The sequence below is a fragment of the Culex quinquefasciatus genome, chromosome 1 (genome assembly GCF_015732765.1).
Source record: "Culex quinquefasciatus strain JHB chromosome 1, VPISU_Cqui_1.0_pri_paternal, whole genome shotgun sequence".
In the NCBI taxonomy this organism is placed as follows: Eukaryota; Metazoa; Arthropoda; class Insecta; order Diptera; family Culicidae; genus Culex; species Culex quinquefasciatus.
Genome location: NC_051861.1, coordinates 132,832,414 through 132,845,392, shown reverse-complemented (window position 1 = coordinate 132,845,392; position 12,979 = coordinate 132,832,414). Strand labels below are relative to the sequence as shown.

The 12,979-nt window shown below is 42.5% G+C and overlaps 2 protein-coding genes and 1 long non-coding RNA gene across 3 annotated transcripts; 2 read left to right on the top strand and 1 right to left on the bottom strand.

Annotated features, from left to right (window-relative positions):
• The first annotated feature begins 4,974 nt into the window (after positions 1–4,974).
• LOC6052656 (sterol regulatory element-binding protein 1) lies at positions 4,975–9,228 on the top strand. The gene is made up of 5 exons (XM_001868855.2): positions 4,975–5,515; positions 5,577–8,142; positions 8,206–8,320; positions 8,549–8,722; positions 8,782–9,228. The coding sequence occupies exons 1-5, from the start codon at positions 5,398–5,400 to the stop codon at positions 9,136–9,138; spliced, it is 3,330 nt and encodes a 1,109-aa protein (XP_001868890.2). The 5' UTR covers positions 4,975–5,397; the 3' UTR covers positions 9,139–9,228.
• Positions 9,229–9,336: 108 nt separating this feature from the next.
• LOC6052655 (zinc finger protein ubi-d4 A) lies at positions 9,337–11,914 on the bottom strand. Its single transcript, XM_038252187.1, has 2 exons — positions 10,681–11,914; positions 9,337–10,620 (listed from the first exon to the last, which is right to left on the bottom strand). The coding sequence occupies exon 1, from the start codon at positions 11,701–11,703 to the stop codon at positions 10,702–10,704; it is 1,002 nt and encodes a 333-aa protein (XP_038108115.1). The 5' UTR covers positions 11,704–11,914; the 3' UTR covers positions 9,337–10,620; positions 10,681–10,701.
• A 194-nt stretch (positions 11,915–12,108) lies between these two features.
• LOC119766726 lies at positions 12,109–12,662 on the top strand. Its single transcript, XR_005277079.1, has 2 exons — positions 12,109–12,243; positions 12,296–12,662. It is a non-coding gene; the product is annotated as an uncharacterized LOC119766726 (long non-coding RNA).
• Positions 12,663–12,979: the final 317 nt, after the last annotated feature.

Genomic DNA, 12,979 nt, shown 5'->3' with positions numbered 1-12,979 from the left:
ATTCGCCCAAACTTGCGCGAAACATGCATGTTTTAACATTGTCATTTTTCACCCACTTCCGTAAGTCCCCGCGCTCTGGGGTCTTCAGAGCTTTTGTTCGTCTCGACCAGACGCAACTTTTCTTCTTTGACACCAACTCTCCAGGACCTTCATTTCACCCCGAAAAATCGACCCAAAGTTTTGGGGGTGGTCGAGTTTGCAACGCCAAATGACTCGTTATACCCCCTAGAACAATCCCCTAGAACATCATACCCACCTCAGAAGTCGATTTCCTACCTCAAAATTCACCCCCAAAACTTACCCCAAAAAGTCCGAAAAACCCCCGGAAAATGATCGCCTCACTAAAATCCGACCCCCCCAACACCACCCAAGTGACCCCCCACCCGTACCCCACACTGCTTGCATGCAAGCTGCCGCACCCAGGAAAAAAAAGTGTTGAATTCGCCCAAACTTGCGCGAAACATGCATGTTTTAACATTGTCATTTTTCACCCACTTCCGTAAGTCCCCGCGCTCTGGGGTCTTCAGAGCTTTTGTTCGTCTCGACCAGACGCAACTTTTCTTCTTTGACACCAACTCTCCAGGACCTTCATTTCACCCCGAAAAATCGACCCAAAGTTTTGGGGGTGGTCGAGTTTGCAACGCCAAATGACTCGTTATACCCCCTAGAACAATCCCCTAGAACATCATACCCACCTCAGAAGTCGATTTCCTACCTCAAAATTCACCCCCAAAACTTACCCCAAAAGTCCGAAAAACCCCCGGAAAATGATCGCCTCACTAAAATCCGACCCCCCCAACACCACCCAAGTGACCCCCCACCCGTACCCCACACTGCTTGCATGCAAGCTGCCGCACCCAGGAAAAAAAAGTGTTGAATTCGCCCAAACTTGCGCGAAACATGCATGTTTTAACATTGTCATTTTTCACCCACTTCCGTAAGTCCCCGCGCTCTGGGGTCTTCAGAGCTTTTGTTCGTCTCGACCAGACGCAACTTTTCTTCTTTGACACCAACTCTCCAGGACCTTCATTTCACCCCGAAAAATCGACCCAAAGTTTTGGGGGTGGTCGAGTTTGCAACGCCAAATGACTCGTTATACCCCCTAGAACAATCCCCTAGAACATCATACCCACCTCAGAAGTCGATTTCCTACCTCAAAATTCACCCCCAAAACTTACCCCAAAAAGTCCGAAAAACCCCCGGAAAATGATCGCCTCACTAAAATCCGACCCCCCCAACACCACCCAAGTGACCCCCCACCCGTACCCCACACTGCTTGCATGCAAGCTGCCGCACCCAGGAAAAAAAAGTGTTGAATTCGCCCAAACTTGCGCGAAACATGCATGTTTTAACATTGTCATTTTTCACCCACTTCCGTAAGTCCCCGCGCTCTGGGGTCTTCAGAGCTTTTGTTCGTCTCGACCAGACGCAACTTTTCTTCTTTGACACCAACTCTCCAGGACCTTCATTTCACCCCGAAAAATCGACCCAAAGTTTTGGGGGTGGTCGAGTTTGCAACGCCAAATGACTCGTTATACCCCCTAGAACAATCCCCTAGAACATCATACCCACCTCAGAAGTCGATTTCCTACCTCAAAATTCACCCCCAAAACTTACCCCAAAAGTCCGAAAAACCCCCGGAAAATGATCGCCTCACTAAAATCCGACCCCCCCAACACCACCCAAGTGACCCCCCACCCGTACCCCACACTGCTTGCATGCAAGCTGCCGCACCCAGGAAAAAAAAGTGTTGAATTCGCCCAAACTTGCGCGAAACATGCATGTTTTAACATTGTCATTTTTCACCCACTTCCGTAAGTCCCCGCGCTCTGGGGTCTTCAGAGCTTTTGTTCGTCTCGACCAGACGCAACTTTTCTTCTTTGACACCAACTCTCCAGGACCTTCATTTCACCCCGAAAAATCGACCCAAAGTTTTGGGGGTGGTCGAGTTTGCAACGCCAAATGACTCGTTATACCCCCTAGAACAATCCCGAAAACGATCACTACTCTCTCAGAACTCGATATTCTTATTGACCCCTCTCTCCATTCCTCTTCCCAGGCGAGGTACAGAGAGAAAAAAAAGAACAACTTTAACAAGTTGTAAGTTGGTAAGTTGAGCGCAAATGCTAGCGCATTAGGCAAATTATACCCTTTTAGTTAGTGCACGGATCGGTGTACTAGCATTGCATATTCCAGTGACATTTGGGTTTCAATATTTTAAAAAGGCTTATGAGAATAGATTTTTTTCAATACATACAACTTTTTTTATGGCCTTATGTAATGTTAGTCTTAAGCACATTTCGTAGCATGGCTGCCAGCTAAAATATCTGCAAATTTTGTCAAACTGTTATATTCATGATATAACAGTTTTAAGATTTCCACCAAAGCTATACATAGTAGAATTTCAGGCGCATTGAAAGATGGAGAGAGATTTCATGTTCGTGTGCACGAAATGTTTCAACCACACGAGAGAAATTAGAGAGCATCGATGAAGGGCAATTGAGGTTTTGCAGCGCGACTGCGTTTCAAATGTAGGTGGCGCCAAAATGAGGTTACTTGCCTAAAGTCGTATGCCTTTCTGTCGATTAAAGAACAAAATCGCTTATTTCTCATGATTCCCTGCATCAATCTTCATGAAACTGGTTGCAAAAGACGAGAAAAATTTTTTGCTTTAAAATAATGAACATCAACTTTTGAGCGCGCAAAAAATTGTGACCTTTTTCTTTAAAAAACATGTTTTGGAACACGAAAAAATGAGTTTCCCCGTATATATCAAAGAAATAAACAGTTATATAGTTGATAACAGATGTGTTAACGTATATTCAACAATTTGTATTGATTTTTTACAGACTTTCTTGCCAAATAGTCCAAATTACTATCTTTTTCTAAATCTACAGTTTTCTCATAGAAAAATCAAACAAATATTGGAAAGTTATACACCAAATTGTTGGAAATAATTTTTCTCATCCGAATCCGGCATAAGTTTTATAAAAATGTTGATTAGGAAGGAAAAAACACATTTTTTCTAAAAATCATAGGTTTACGCTATTTGTTCATAGGTGGCGACACGCGTCTTTTAGCTTTGCTGCAAATTCTCTATAGTACGATACGAAGTTGACTTTATAGCTGTCGGCCACCATTGCTAGTACCAACCACTAGTGTCTTCCTTTTATCTACAAGGACTTCGGCAATAGTTATGTTGAGATTTATTTGCTAACGAACAACATGAGATGTTTTGCTGTTTTGCTGTTTACGTTCGTTCAAAAGTCGTTTATGGGGTGGGGGGGGGGAGTGTGGATTTTGTAACAGCTCATGTTAGTCCCTAGGTGGTGAGGAAGGGGGAGGGGGTCTGAAATCCCGAAAATCTGAGGACGTACAAATTTTATTTCAAGTATTTTTCATCCCTTCCCAATTTGAAAAAATCATCAATTGAAAATGCATTCCCACTAAAAAAAAATGAAAATGAATAATTGCAAAACAACTGAAATAATGTAAAATGGATTTTAAAACACTGGCTTGTTAAAAAAATGTTAAAACTATGGCTTGTTATTTGAACTTTTGTATTTTTTTAAAACCACTAGCTCACGTATTGTTTTGCCATGTTATTCGATGATTTTTAATTAAATGAATAACTCACGAAAAAGATAACAATGTTTTGCTTCTTTTGCCAAAAACAGATTTGTAAAATATTATTTTGCCATCAAGTTAAACTCATTTGCGTTTCTGTAATGTGCCCGAAAATCTTCAAAATCTGGCATGCCTGGATGGGACATTGTATTTCCACAGATGTCCAGGACACTATTTGCCGTTCCACACGTTGTTTTATTCACACAAATTATGCAAATAAATTCAATGTGAATTCTCACTATAACAAAATTGCTATGCTATATGAATTATGACGTTTTTTTGAAAATCTGTAGCAAGAGGAGAGATTTTCTAGGTTTTAAAAATGTAATTCTAATACAAACAGTTGTCCAGAAAAAGAGGCGTAATTGAAGTTGAAAAAAGATTAAACCAATTGTCAGATGCTTTTGGAATTATGAAATTTCATGATTTTATACGTTTTAATGGCTTGAAAGGTGTAATTTTGCAAGGTTGAATATTACATCTTTTATGATGTAATTTTACCTCTATTAAGACCAGCGGAATTGGTTCCGGTCATTTTTGAGGCGCGCAAAACGACAACACACAACCCATCAGTTTCTGAGCACGCTGAGCACAGAACTCTTAATTATTATTTAATTAGTTTTAAAACTTTTTTCTAAATCAATTTTGCACTTTGCTCGGCTAGCCAAACTGGTGAAAAAGATGGCTAACGTTTAACAAAGCCTGCTGCGAATTTCGACGGTTTTGTTCGAACGCGAATCAGTTCAATCGGATCGATGTGCTCTTTGTTGCGTTGAATTCGTATAAGCCCAAGGAAGGTTCTTACGCTAACTAATTGACACTTTGGCTACTCTGAAACCGATTCCGGAGCATCGGCAAATTGTATGGGAAAAGCTGCGTAAAACCAAATTTTGATCACAGGGGGCTGAATTAGCAAACAAGCAAGAAACGTCAGGAAACCAAAAAAGGGCAGGACGAAGTTTGCCGGGAAGAGCTTGTTTGCTGTAAAATTACATGTCTTTTGACGGTCCAACTATTTGCATCATATATCACTGAATATTACATCAAATCAACCAGAGCGGTCAATGTAAAATTACAAGGCTTCAATTTAGACGATTCTGGTTACGATTACGTTTCATCAGATGTAAAATTAGGTTAAATAATCCGATACGTTCTTTTTATGTCGGTTGAGTTTATGATTACATCAGGTGTAATATTCCCAATTTTTTAGTGTGTACTGTAAACTCTAGTAGAGTTCGCTATTCCTTCACAGATGGCGACATGCGCGGTTCTTGCAGTTGCTACGAAACATCATCGCTTTCATTCGGAACCATTTCTGCTACATTGCAAAACAAAATCAGTATTTTGACAGAAGGGTTCTCGCGCGGACGGGAATGGGCAACGATTAACAAAACAGAAGTGTACAGGCAGGCAGTTGAAGATTTGATTACTTAACTTAACAAGTAATGATGAGTGATTCAAATACTATTAATTAATCTTCAAAAACTGTATGTTTGTTGCATAAGTTATGGGCATTTCTCGCAAATGAAACCCGTGCCATTGCCGCGGTTAAGGTTATATTATTGTGAGTGACGTCACGGTTGTCGTGAAAATCATACGATACTCTGTTCTGCGCGCTGATTGGTCAATCTGGTGGTGTGGTTCTCTTTCCATTCCGCCACTTGCGGTTCATCTATCGTTACTTGCGTTCACTGTAACTGCGGCGCCTAGTTTCATCATCATCAAAAGTTTAAATGAATGAGTTCGCAGTGATTTGGTAAAATAATAAATATGAGCAGCTCAGTGAAGGGGTGGGAAAGCATCCCACCGGGCGACACCATCGCCATGGACCTAGGCGAAAACGTGCTCAGAGGAGATGAGCTGGATATCAACGATATCGCGGACATGTGTAAGTAGAACGGGAAAGTTTATCGGAGTTAGTTATTTAGTCGAAAAGTTTGTCTTTCTAGATCAACTAAACGAGGAAAAGTTGATTAACATAATGGGAGAGGACTTTCTCAGCCAGTACAGCTGGGAGGACAATGTCGTAATGTCCCCCGACTCGACTACATCGCCCGTGATCACTGAGACGGCAACATCGTCGTTCGATATCAAACAGGAAGATACTAGTTTGCTACAGAATGGACAACCACAGCAGTTTTACAACAATTTGGTGTCACGCGATCCTATAATATCTGTTAGCAGTAATGTCAATGTCAAACAAGAACCAATATTACATCATCAGCAACCTACAAGTGCGAGTCCACCGATTGTTCTTACCCAGCAAAATGCTACCGCACCTACAATTTTGCTCCAGAACACACGTGCCCCAACTGGCTACTCTTACATCAAAACTGTTACTCCCGCTCCTGCCACGATTCCACAGAATATTTTACCGGCAAATATGCGAGTACAAAATCTGTTGACAACGGCAGCAAAAACTTCTTCAACGACGACTGTTCCTTTGATGCAACAGGTGTTTGCCTTCCAAAGTGGAGATAAGCCAGTCATGCTTCAAGCTAATCCAGCAAACACGCCAAATATTCATACAATTTTAACAACCGGAATTCCGCTTGTGTTGGACTCCACATCGGCGGTTTCGCCCGTAGTGGAAAATGCGGCCAAGTTACAGATTAATCGTCTGCCTCTGTCCGGTCAACCGGCGCCGCAACCCAAGGTAAAGGAGGTCAAACGGTCAGCACATAACGCTATCGAGAGACGTTACCGAACTTCCATCAACAGCTGTATTGTGGAGCTGAAGAATATTGTCGTTGGCGTCGATGCCAAATTGAACAAATCTGCCATCCTGAGAAAAGCCATTGACCACATCAGACACTTGCAGAAGCAGAACAATAACCTCAAGCAGGAAAACATGTACCTGAAAATGAAGATGACCAACCGCAAAAACTCGCTCAAAGACCTGCTGGTTGGCAATGTACACGACGAAATGGTACAGAGTGGACCAATTACGCCTCCAAGAAGCGATGAATCGTCCAATCCGTCACTGTCGCCTTCGCACACTTCGGACTCGAACTCGATGCCTCCATCTCCGTACGGATCACCTGAAGACTCCATGAACGAGGAAGAAATTGTTTCAAATGTACGAGGCATGACTGCTCACTCACGGCTGACGCTTTGCATGTTTATGCTGGCAGTGTTGGTTATTAATCCCTTTGGAAGCTTTATTTCGACGAAATTTGACGATCAAGATTCGCTTGATCCCGTTACAAGTCGTCGGATTTTGGCCGTTGATGAAACGATTTTTTCGTGGAGCAGCCTTTTGTCTTTGATTTTCGTTTGCACGCTGAACGTTGCACTGGTGTCATTTGCTTTGGTGAAGATGCTCGTACATGGAGATCCGGTTCTATCGCCTCGCTCGAAATCATTTACCGACTATTGGAAACATAAGAAACAGTCAGATTTGGACTTTGAACGTGGAAACACGGCAGTGTCACTGCAAGAAGCTAAACGATGTCTAGCATCTTTTGGGTTGACTCTTCCCAGGAGTCGATTTGAAACGGCGACCGCAACTTGTTGGCAATTTGTGCGAATGTTTCTTCACAGGATCTACATAGGTCGCTGGCTTTCACGTCGAACCGGGGGTCTGTTTAAACCAGCAGCACAACGAATGGACGCGTTGAACTCGGCCAAGGAATTGGCTTTACTGTTTCACCGTTTAAATCAACTATCGCTGGTTTCGGACCAACCCGAAGCGAACGGCCTCATGATGTCTTTGTATGCTGTCAATATGGCAGAAACTGCGGCATCGGTCATTTCACCGGAGGACACTATCGAAATATACATTACGGCTGCATTGCGCGTTAAAAAGAGCTACCCAAGATTCATGCAGTACTTTTGCCGTTACTATTTGGCCAAAGCCAGGCAGGTGGCAAGTGGGTGCGATCAGGCCTCCGGCAAGTTTAGCTGGGCGTTTACGTCGTATGGATTTAGATTCCTCACGAACCATGCGGTGCGATTCGAAGAACATTCGGATTTTATGTTCACAATGCTAGCAAACCGAGCGGATCCACTTGAATACATGATGAGGGATTACCGGGAAAATTTGCTTCAAAAATCTATCCAGTGCCTGGTTGGATCGGGACAAATTAGTAGAAAACATGCGAGTGCTGCCTTCTTGCAAAAATCTCAACCAAGCTCAGGGGAAGAAAAGACCATAACACCAAAAGACGATCAATCGGACAACGGAAAGCCGTCGACATCGGCCAGCTATCCGTATTCGGGGTGCCAAATCAGCAACGTGCTTCATTTTACCGAACTGCTCAACAACTGCCTCAGCGTGGAACGTGCCCCAACAACTTTCGACAAGTGTGTGCTGGGTGAAAATTGCTGCCAAGATCGGCTTGCCCACTGGTGGTCCAGCTTGTTGAGCATCGCTGCCCATTGGCTGCTCGGTGAAGACTCCGAAGCTGAGAGATTGTACCCACACATTGAAAACATACCCCCGGAAATGTCCAAGAGTGAAGATACTCTGCCAAAGGCACTGTTCGCAGCCTTTAATGCCAAGAGATCTCTTTTGTAAGTTGCTACGGTGCTCGTGCTGAAATTTTAAAAATTGTTAATATATGTTTTCTTTTTTAGAAACAAACCACATTATGATTCTGTGCAAGTTTTCAAAAGCTGTAATCTTGGCAGCCAATACCTGGAAGACAGCCTTACGACCAACATTTGCAAAAGTCCAGTTAGGTTGAATATGGTAAGAATCGCTGAAATCAAACGTTGTGTTATATTAGGAACTCCAAATGCCCTCCACGTGGGTGCATTGTAGTTGCATTGCACGTTTTGCGTTCGAAAAGTCCAGTGCAGTACTTCTGCAATGCAAACCAGGTGGAATTGGGGCACAATCGTCTGTGTGTGTCTGAGCGAAGAACTATGCGTGCTTTTGATTGCAAAAATAATGATAATGTGTTTTCTTCGTAATCAGCTCGCTCAACTGCTGACGTGCGATTGGCTGCTGGAGGCTCGAACCTCTCTTTGGGAATCAGACAACGAAAAATTCCAAAGCCAGTGCGGAGAGTACGTGCCAGTTTCCGGTGTAGTTTTAGCAAAGTTCCAGAAGGATCTTAACTCGCTGCGCATTGTGACCAACCAAATACCGGTAATTTGCGTGCCGCCAATTTCCCCGATTCAATGTTAACGATTCTCTTCAAACCCTAGAACGCCCAATCCCGGGTCTTTCTGTACGAGGCCGTGTGTCGGTTGATGGCCGGGGCCGCCCCGGGACCGACGCAGCAACTGCTGGGCCACAGTTTGCGCCAGCGGTACGCCCGAGCATCGATCATCTGCAGTGGCAAGGATCGAAGCTCGCAGCAGCTGGTTGGGGGCCGCGAAAGGGCAGCGGCACTGTACGTCGCCTGCAAGCACCTTCCGGCTCCGTGTTTGTCCGCACCCGGGGAACGGACCAGTATGCTGCAGGAGGCGGCCAAAACGCTGGAGAAGATTGGCGACAAGAAACGACTGCAGGAGTGCTACCAACTGATGCGGTCACTGGGCAGTGGAACTGTGACAAACTAGAATTTAAGGAGAGAGATTGTTAATTAGTTATTTATTACTGTTGTACTCGGTTGAAAACCAATAAAAATGTGCCTTATTAATTGCCTTGTCGATTCAGAATTGTGTTGTTGTGTAAACACTCCTTGCTCAAACTCAACCCACTGCAAAAAATCATCTCTGCGGCGTAGAAAAGTTCTTCAAACAAGTCAAACCAGCCTCTTAGTAATGGAAAATACTTCCTTCTTTATTGGCTTCTGGTTAAATATCTAGTACTATACATGCTTCTACACTTAATCCAATTATAACTTTATTAAATTTACAGTGTTTAATTTTTGCTGTGCTTTTTTTTTTTTGTTTAAAACCTTTTCTTGCGTGGTTTTTTTACCTTCCTCGAAATAGCAGAAAAACAGACGATTATATGTAGAATAAGTAAATATATAATAAGAAGAATTCAATTTAATTGCAACATAAAGTTAGTAGTATATTTGATCTTTGACAGTTTTGCTTTCTGCTTCTTCTTGTTAAACAATGATTTTTTTTTAATTCTGTAGATTTTATGACTCAACATCTATTGCATCAATCGTGTCATTTTTCTGGTTAGTGACGTGTGTACAGAGTTTTACATTACAACATCCCGCAAGCTAAAGATTTAATGAAAACTTGGTTTACGAGAATTTTATAACAGTTTCGTTTATGGATGTCCGTGAAAGAATTACATGAATGTTGGTTTGTGTGTAAGTATTCTAAATAGTAAAGTGTGAAATCTTCAAACAAAAATCTATGTAGATTGTGTGTGTTCTATTTCATATCTGTACATGGTTGATGAAGGAACACTCAAAAAGTAATAACAGTTCTAACAGTTACAAACATACAATAAAGATTTAGATTTTCGGTCATACAACATTTTAATAGTCTGCTAGACTTGGACTTTCCAAAGCTATCCCAACATGACAGAGTCAAATTATAGCTAATTTCCGACAAAAAATACAAGCTCAAGTTTCTGGCACAAATGCTATGGAAACATTTAAAAAAACAGATGCCTCCTTGGATTTATATCCTAATGAAGATGCTTGGTGTCATAGCATTTATGACCGAAAACTTAATTTTGACTGACTGACAGACAGCTCTGGTTAGCCCAATTTTAACAGACAATGAGCTGTGTTATGCGTTTTTATTTCTGCTGATTTGTTGTTCGATTAATGAACTTTTGGTAAATAATGTTGACGAATTAGGTTGATTTTTTTTTGCCATCTATATATAACATAAGGAAACACAAACATTTTTTTAATGACCAGAATAAGAATATTGAAATATTTTTTTTTCCAAATGTATATCGTGAAAATTGCTTTAAAAAAATCTTTTTCGTTGATTGTTTTATACCAAAATAGATGAGAATATCTGAATATTTGTAATAGTTCTTCTCTTTCAAGAGAATTGATCCATTCGTATAAATACAATCACCCTCACTTTCTTCGTCGTATTTTCTCATGATGTTAAAGGTACCTTAAAGAAAAAAAGAAATGTTATAAAGTTGATTGCGCTTTCCAGATAAATAAATCTCACCTCCGAAGTAGAACCTTGTTTCTACAGGTATTTTCGATAATTTCTTAGGTCCGTATTTCCTCCAAAGCCTGCTCCGTTTTCACCGTTTTCCCCAAAATCCACCGCAGCTGCCACCGAGTCAAACGAAGGTGGTTCTGCTAAACTCTCGTTCAAGCTATCTTCCAGTCCCTTGTCCGCTGAAACCGTGGTCGATTCCTTGGCGTTTCGTTTCCGGCCTCGTTTGGTGCCACTGCTACCCGCGGATCGCCCTTTGCGTGATGAAGAACCACCGGGAGATCCGGCTGCGTCAAAGTCCGCTGAGGCAGCAGCAGCGGTAGCTGCTTGGTTTGACCTCGATCGCCTTCCCGCACCGGAGGATCGCTTGCTTTTCTTACCCTTTCGTTTGTATCCGTTGACGTTGTAATCGTAATCCGAATCTCCACCTTCTCCATCATCCAGGTCATCATCGTTCAACGCCATCTCGTCATAGTACCAATCCTTAGGCAAAGGTTCTTCTTTGGACTGAACAGCAGAGTTCTGGTGACTATCTTTACTGTCCGTGTCGCCTGTGGCACCCATGGACGATTCCTCCAGCAGGGTTGCGTTAAAATCGGACTGTTCGCTGGCAATTTCGCCTGGTTCGCGTACAACTGCAGCTGGCACTGAAATCCCTACTGATACGTTTGTTGATCCTCCTCCGGCCGCCTTTAGATTGCTAAAGGGTCGCAAATTTTGTAATTTGGTCAAATATTGCCTCTTTGATTTTCGCCACCGTGAGGCCGGATATGTGTACAGCTGACCCTCTCGATGTCCGGGCATTCGTTTGCAATGGGCCACATACAAACTACGGTTGTGATTCTGGGCTACACCGGTTTGAGAATCGAAAAATGGTAACCGCATCCGGCGATCGACGCAAAGCCGGGTGTTGAACGATGCACTCAGCTCAAGAGTTTCTCGATACGATGAATCCCGCATAAACTTTTCAATTTTCTGCAAGTTCGGCATAGACACGATCTGAATATCCACTCCACCCGATGAGGCCATCCTTAGTCCAGGCAACCAGAACCTCCAAAACACGAACAAACACTACGAACGTATCGATGATCTTACGTATATTCCGTAAGTTGATCAAATCAAAGCAATCGCAGGAATTCCAAGTTTGCCTACGTCTCCTCGTCCGCGGGGCGATTATCGCCAATGGTGACGGCAATGGCCACTGCGATAGAGGTTTCTATTTTTTTCGCAGTCAAACTTTTTCTTCCCTCTCACTCGTTCCTACTTGCGTTAGACCGATCTGTCGAGGTAGTCCAGTCGCAGCAGGCAGTGTGTTGCATTCACCGGGAACGAAGAGAGATGGAGAGAAAGAGAGAAGTGGGTGCTGCACCGATGAGGAGGAGAAAGTGAACAAGTCGCAGCGGTATCGTTCAAAACATAGAGCTGGATTTTTTCCTCTTTTTTCACATGGGTTCGATGGTGCTTGTGCAAAGTCGGCGCCACCTTGGATCAGCGGGTTATCGATGTCCACTTAAAGTCCAGTGAGATTGCCCGGAGTCCAATTTTCCGAGCAATACGGACTTTGTTATCGTAAGAATCGATGGGTAAATATTATATGTTGTGATTTTAGTTTCTCTTTTAGATATTTTCGTTCCGAGGGATTCACCACACAACTACCTAATGCCACCCTGTACACCTAGTGAAAAATGGCTGGAGAGCCATCGGTCGGTTGAGGGTAGAAATATTTGACAGCTGGATGACGTAAATGTACGCTGAAAAGAGATGGCAATTCCGGGGTGGCACACACAAAATATCATATGTTAGCAGAGAGAGGAGACAATGTCATAAGGAAAAATGCAACACTAGCGATACCTGGACGGCCGATACGGACAACTTTCGAAGCGCCGCTATATGAAATTGACAGCGACGCTGTAATATTAAAATTTAATATGACCGATACAAATAAAGCTAAAAGTATTATTTTTTAAATAATTTGATAAATTGCCAAATCTTGCTTGCTTACCTATTTAGCTTTAATTGCTTGGTTACACTTGAAAACACAGCTCAACATTTTGAGACTGCTGATATTTCGTTTGGGGATCCTCGATGTTGTACTATTGGACAGAATTATATTTAAGTTAATTTTTGGTCAAAAATAACAGCTTAAATTTTGGGATGAAGTGTTATGGAATTATCCTCTCCAACAAGGTTTATCGTGCTGAAACAATTTTCTTTTTGCAATTTGCTGCACATACTAATAGTCGGCTCTCTGGCTGTCGATCTTTTTGATATCTATATTGATCCATCTGTCAATTAATTTTCCAGT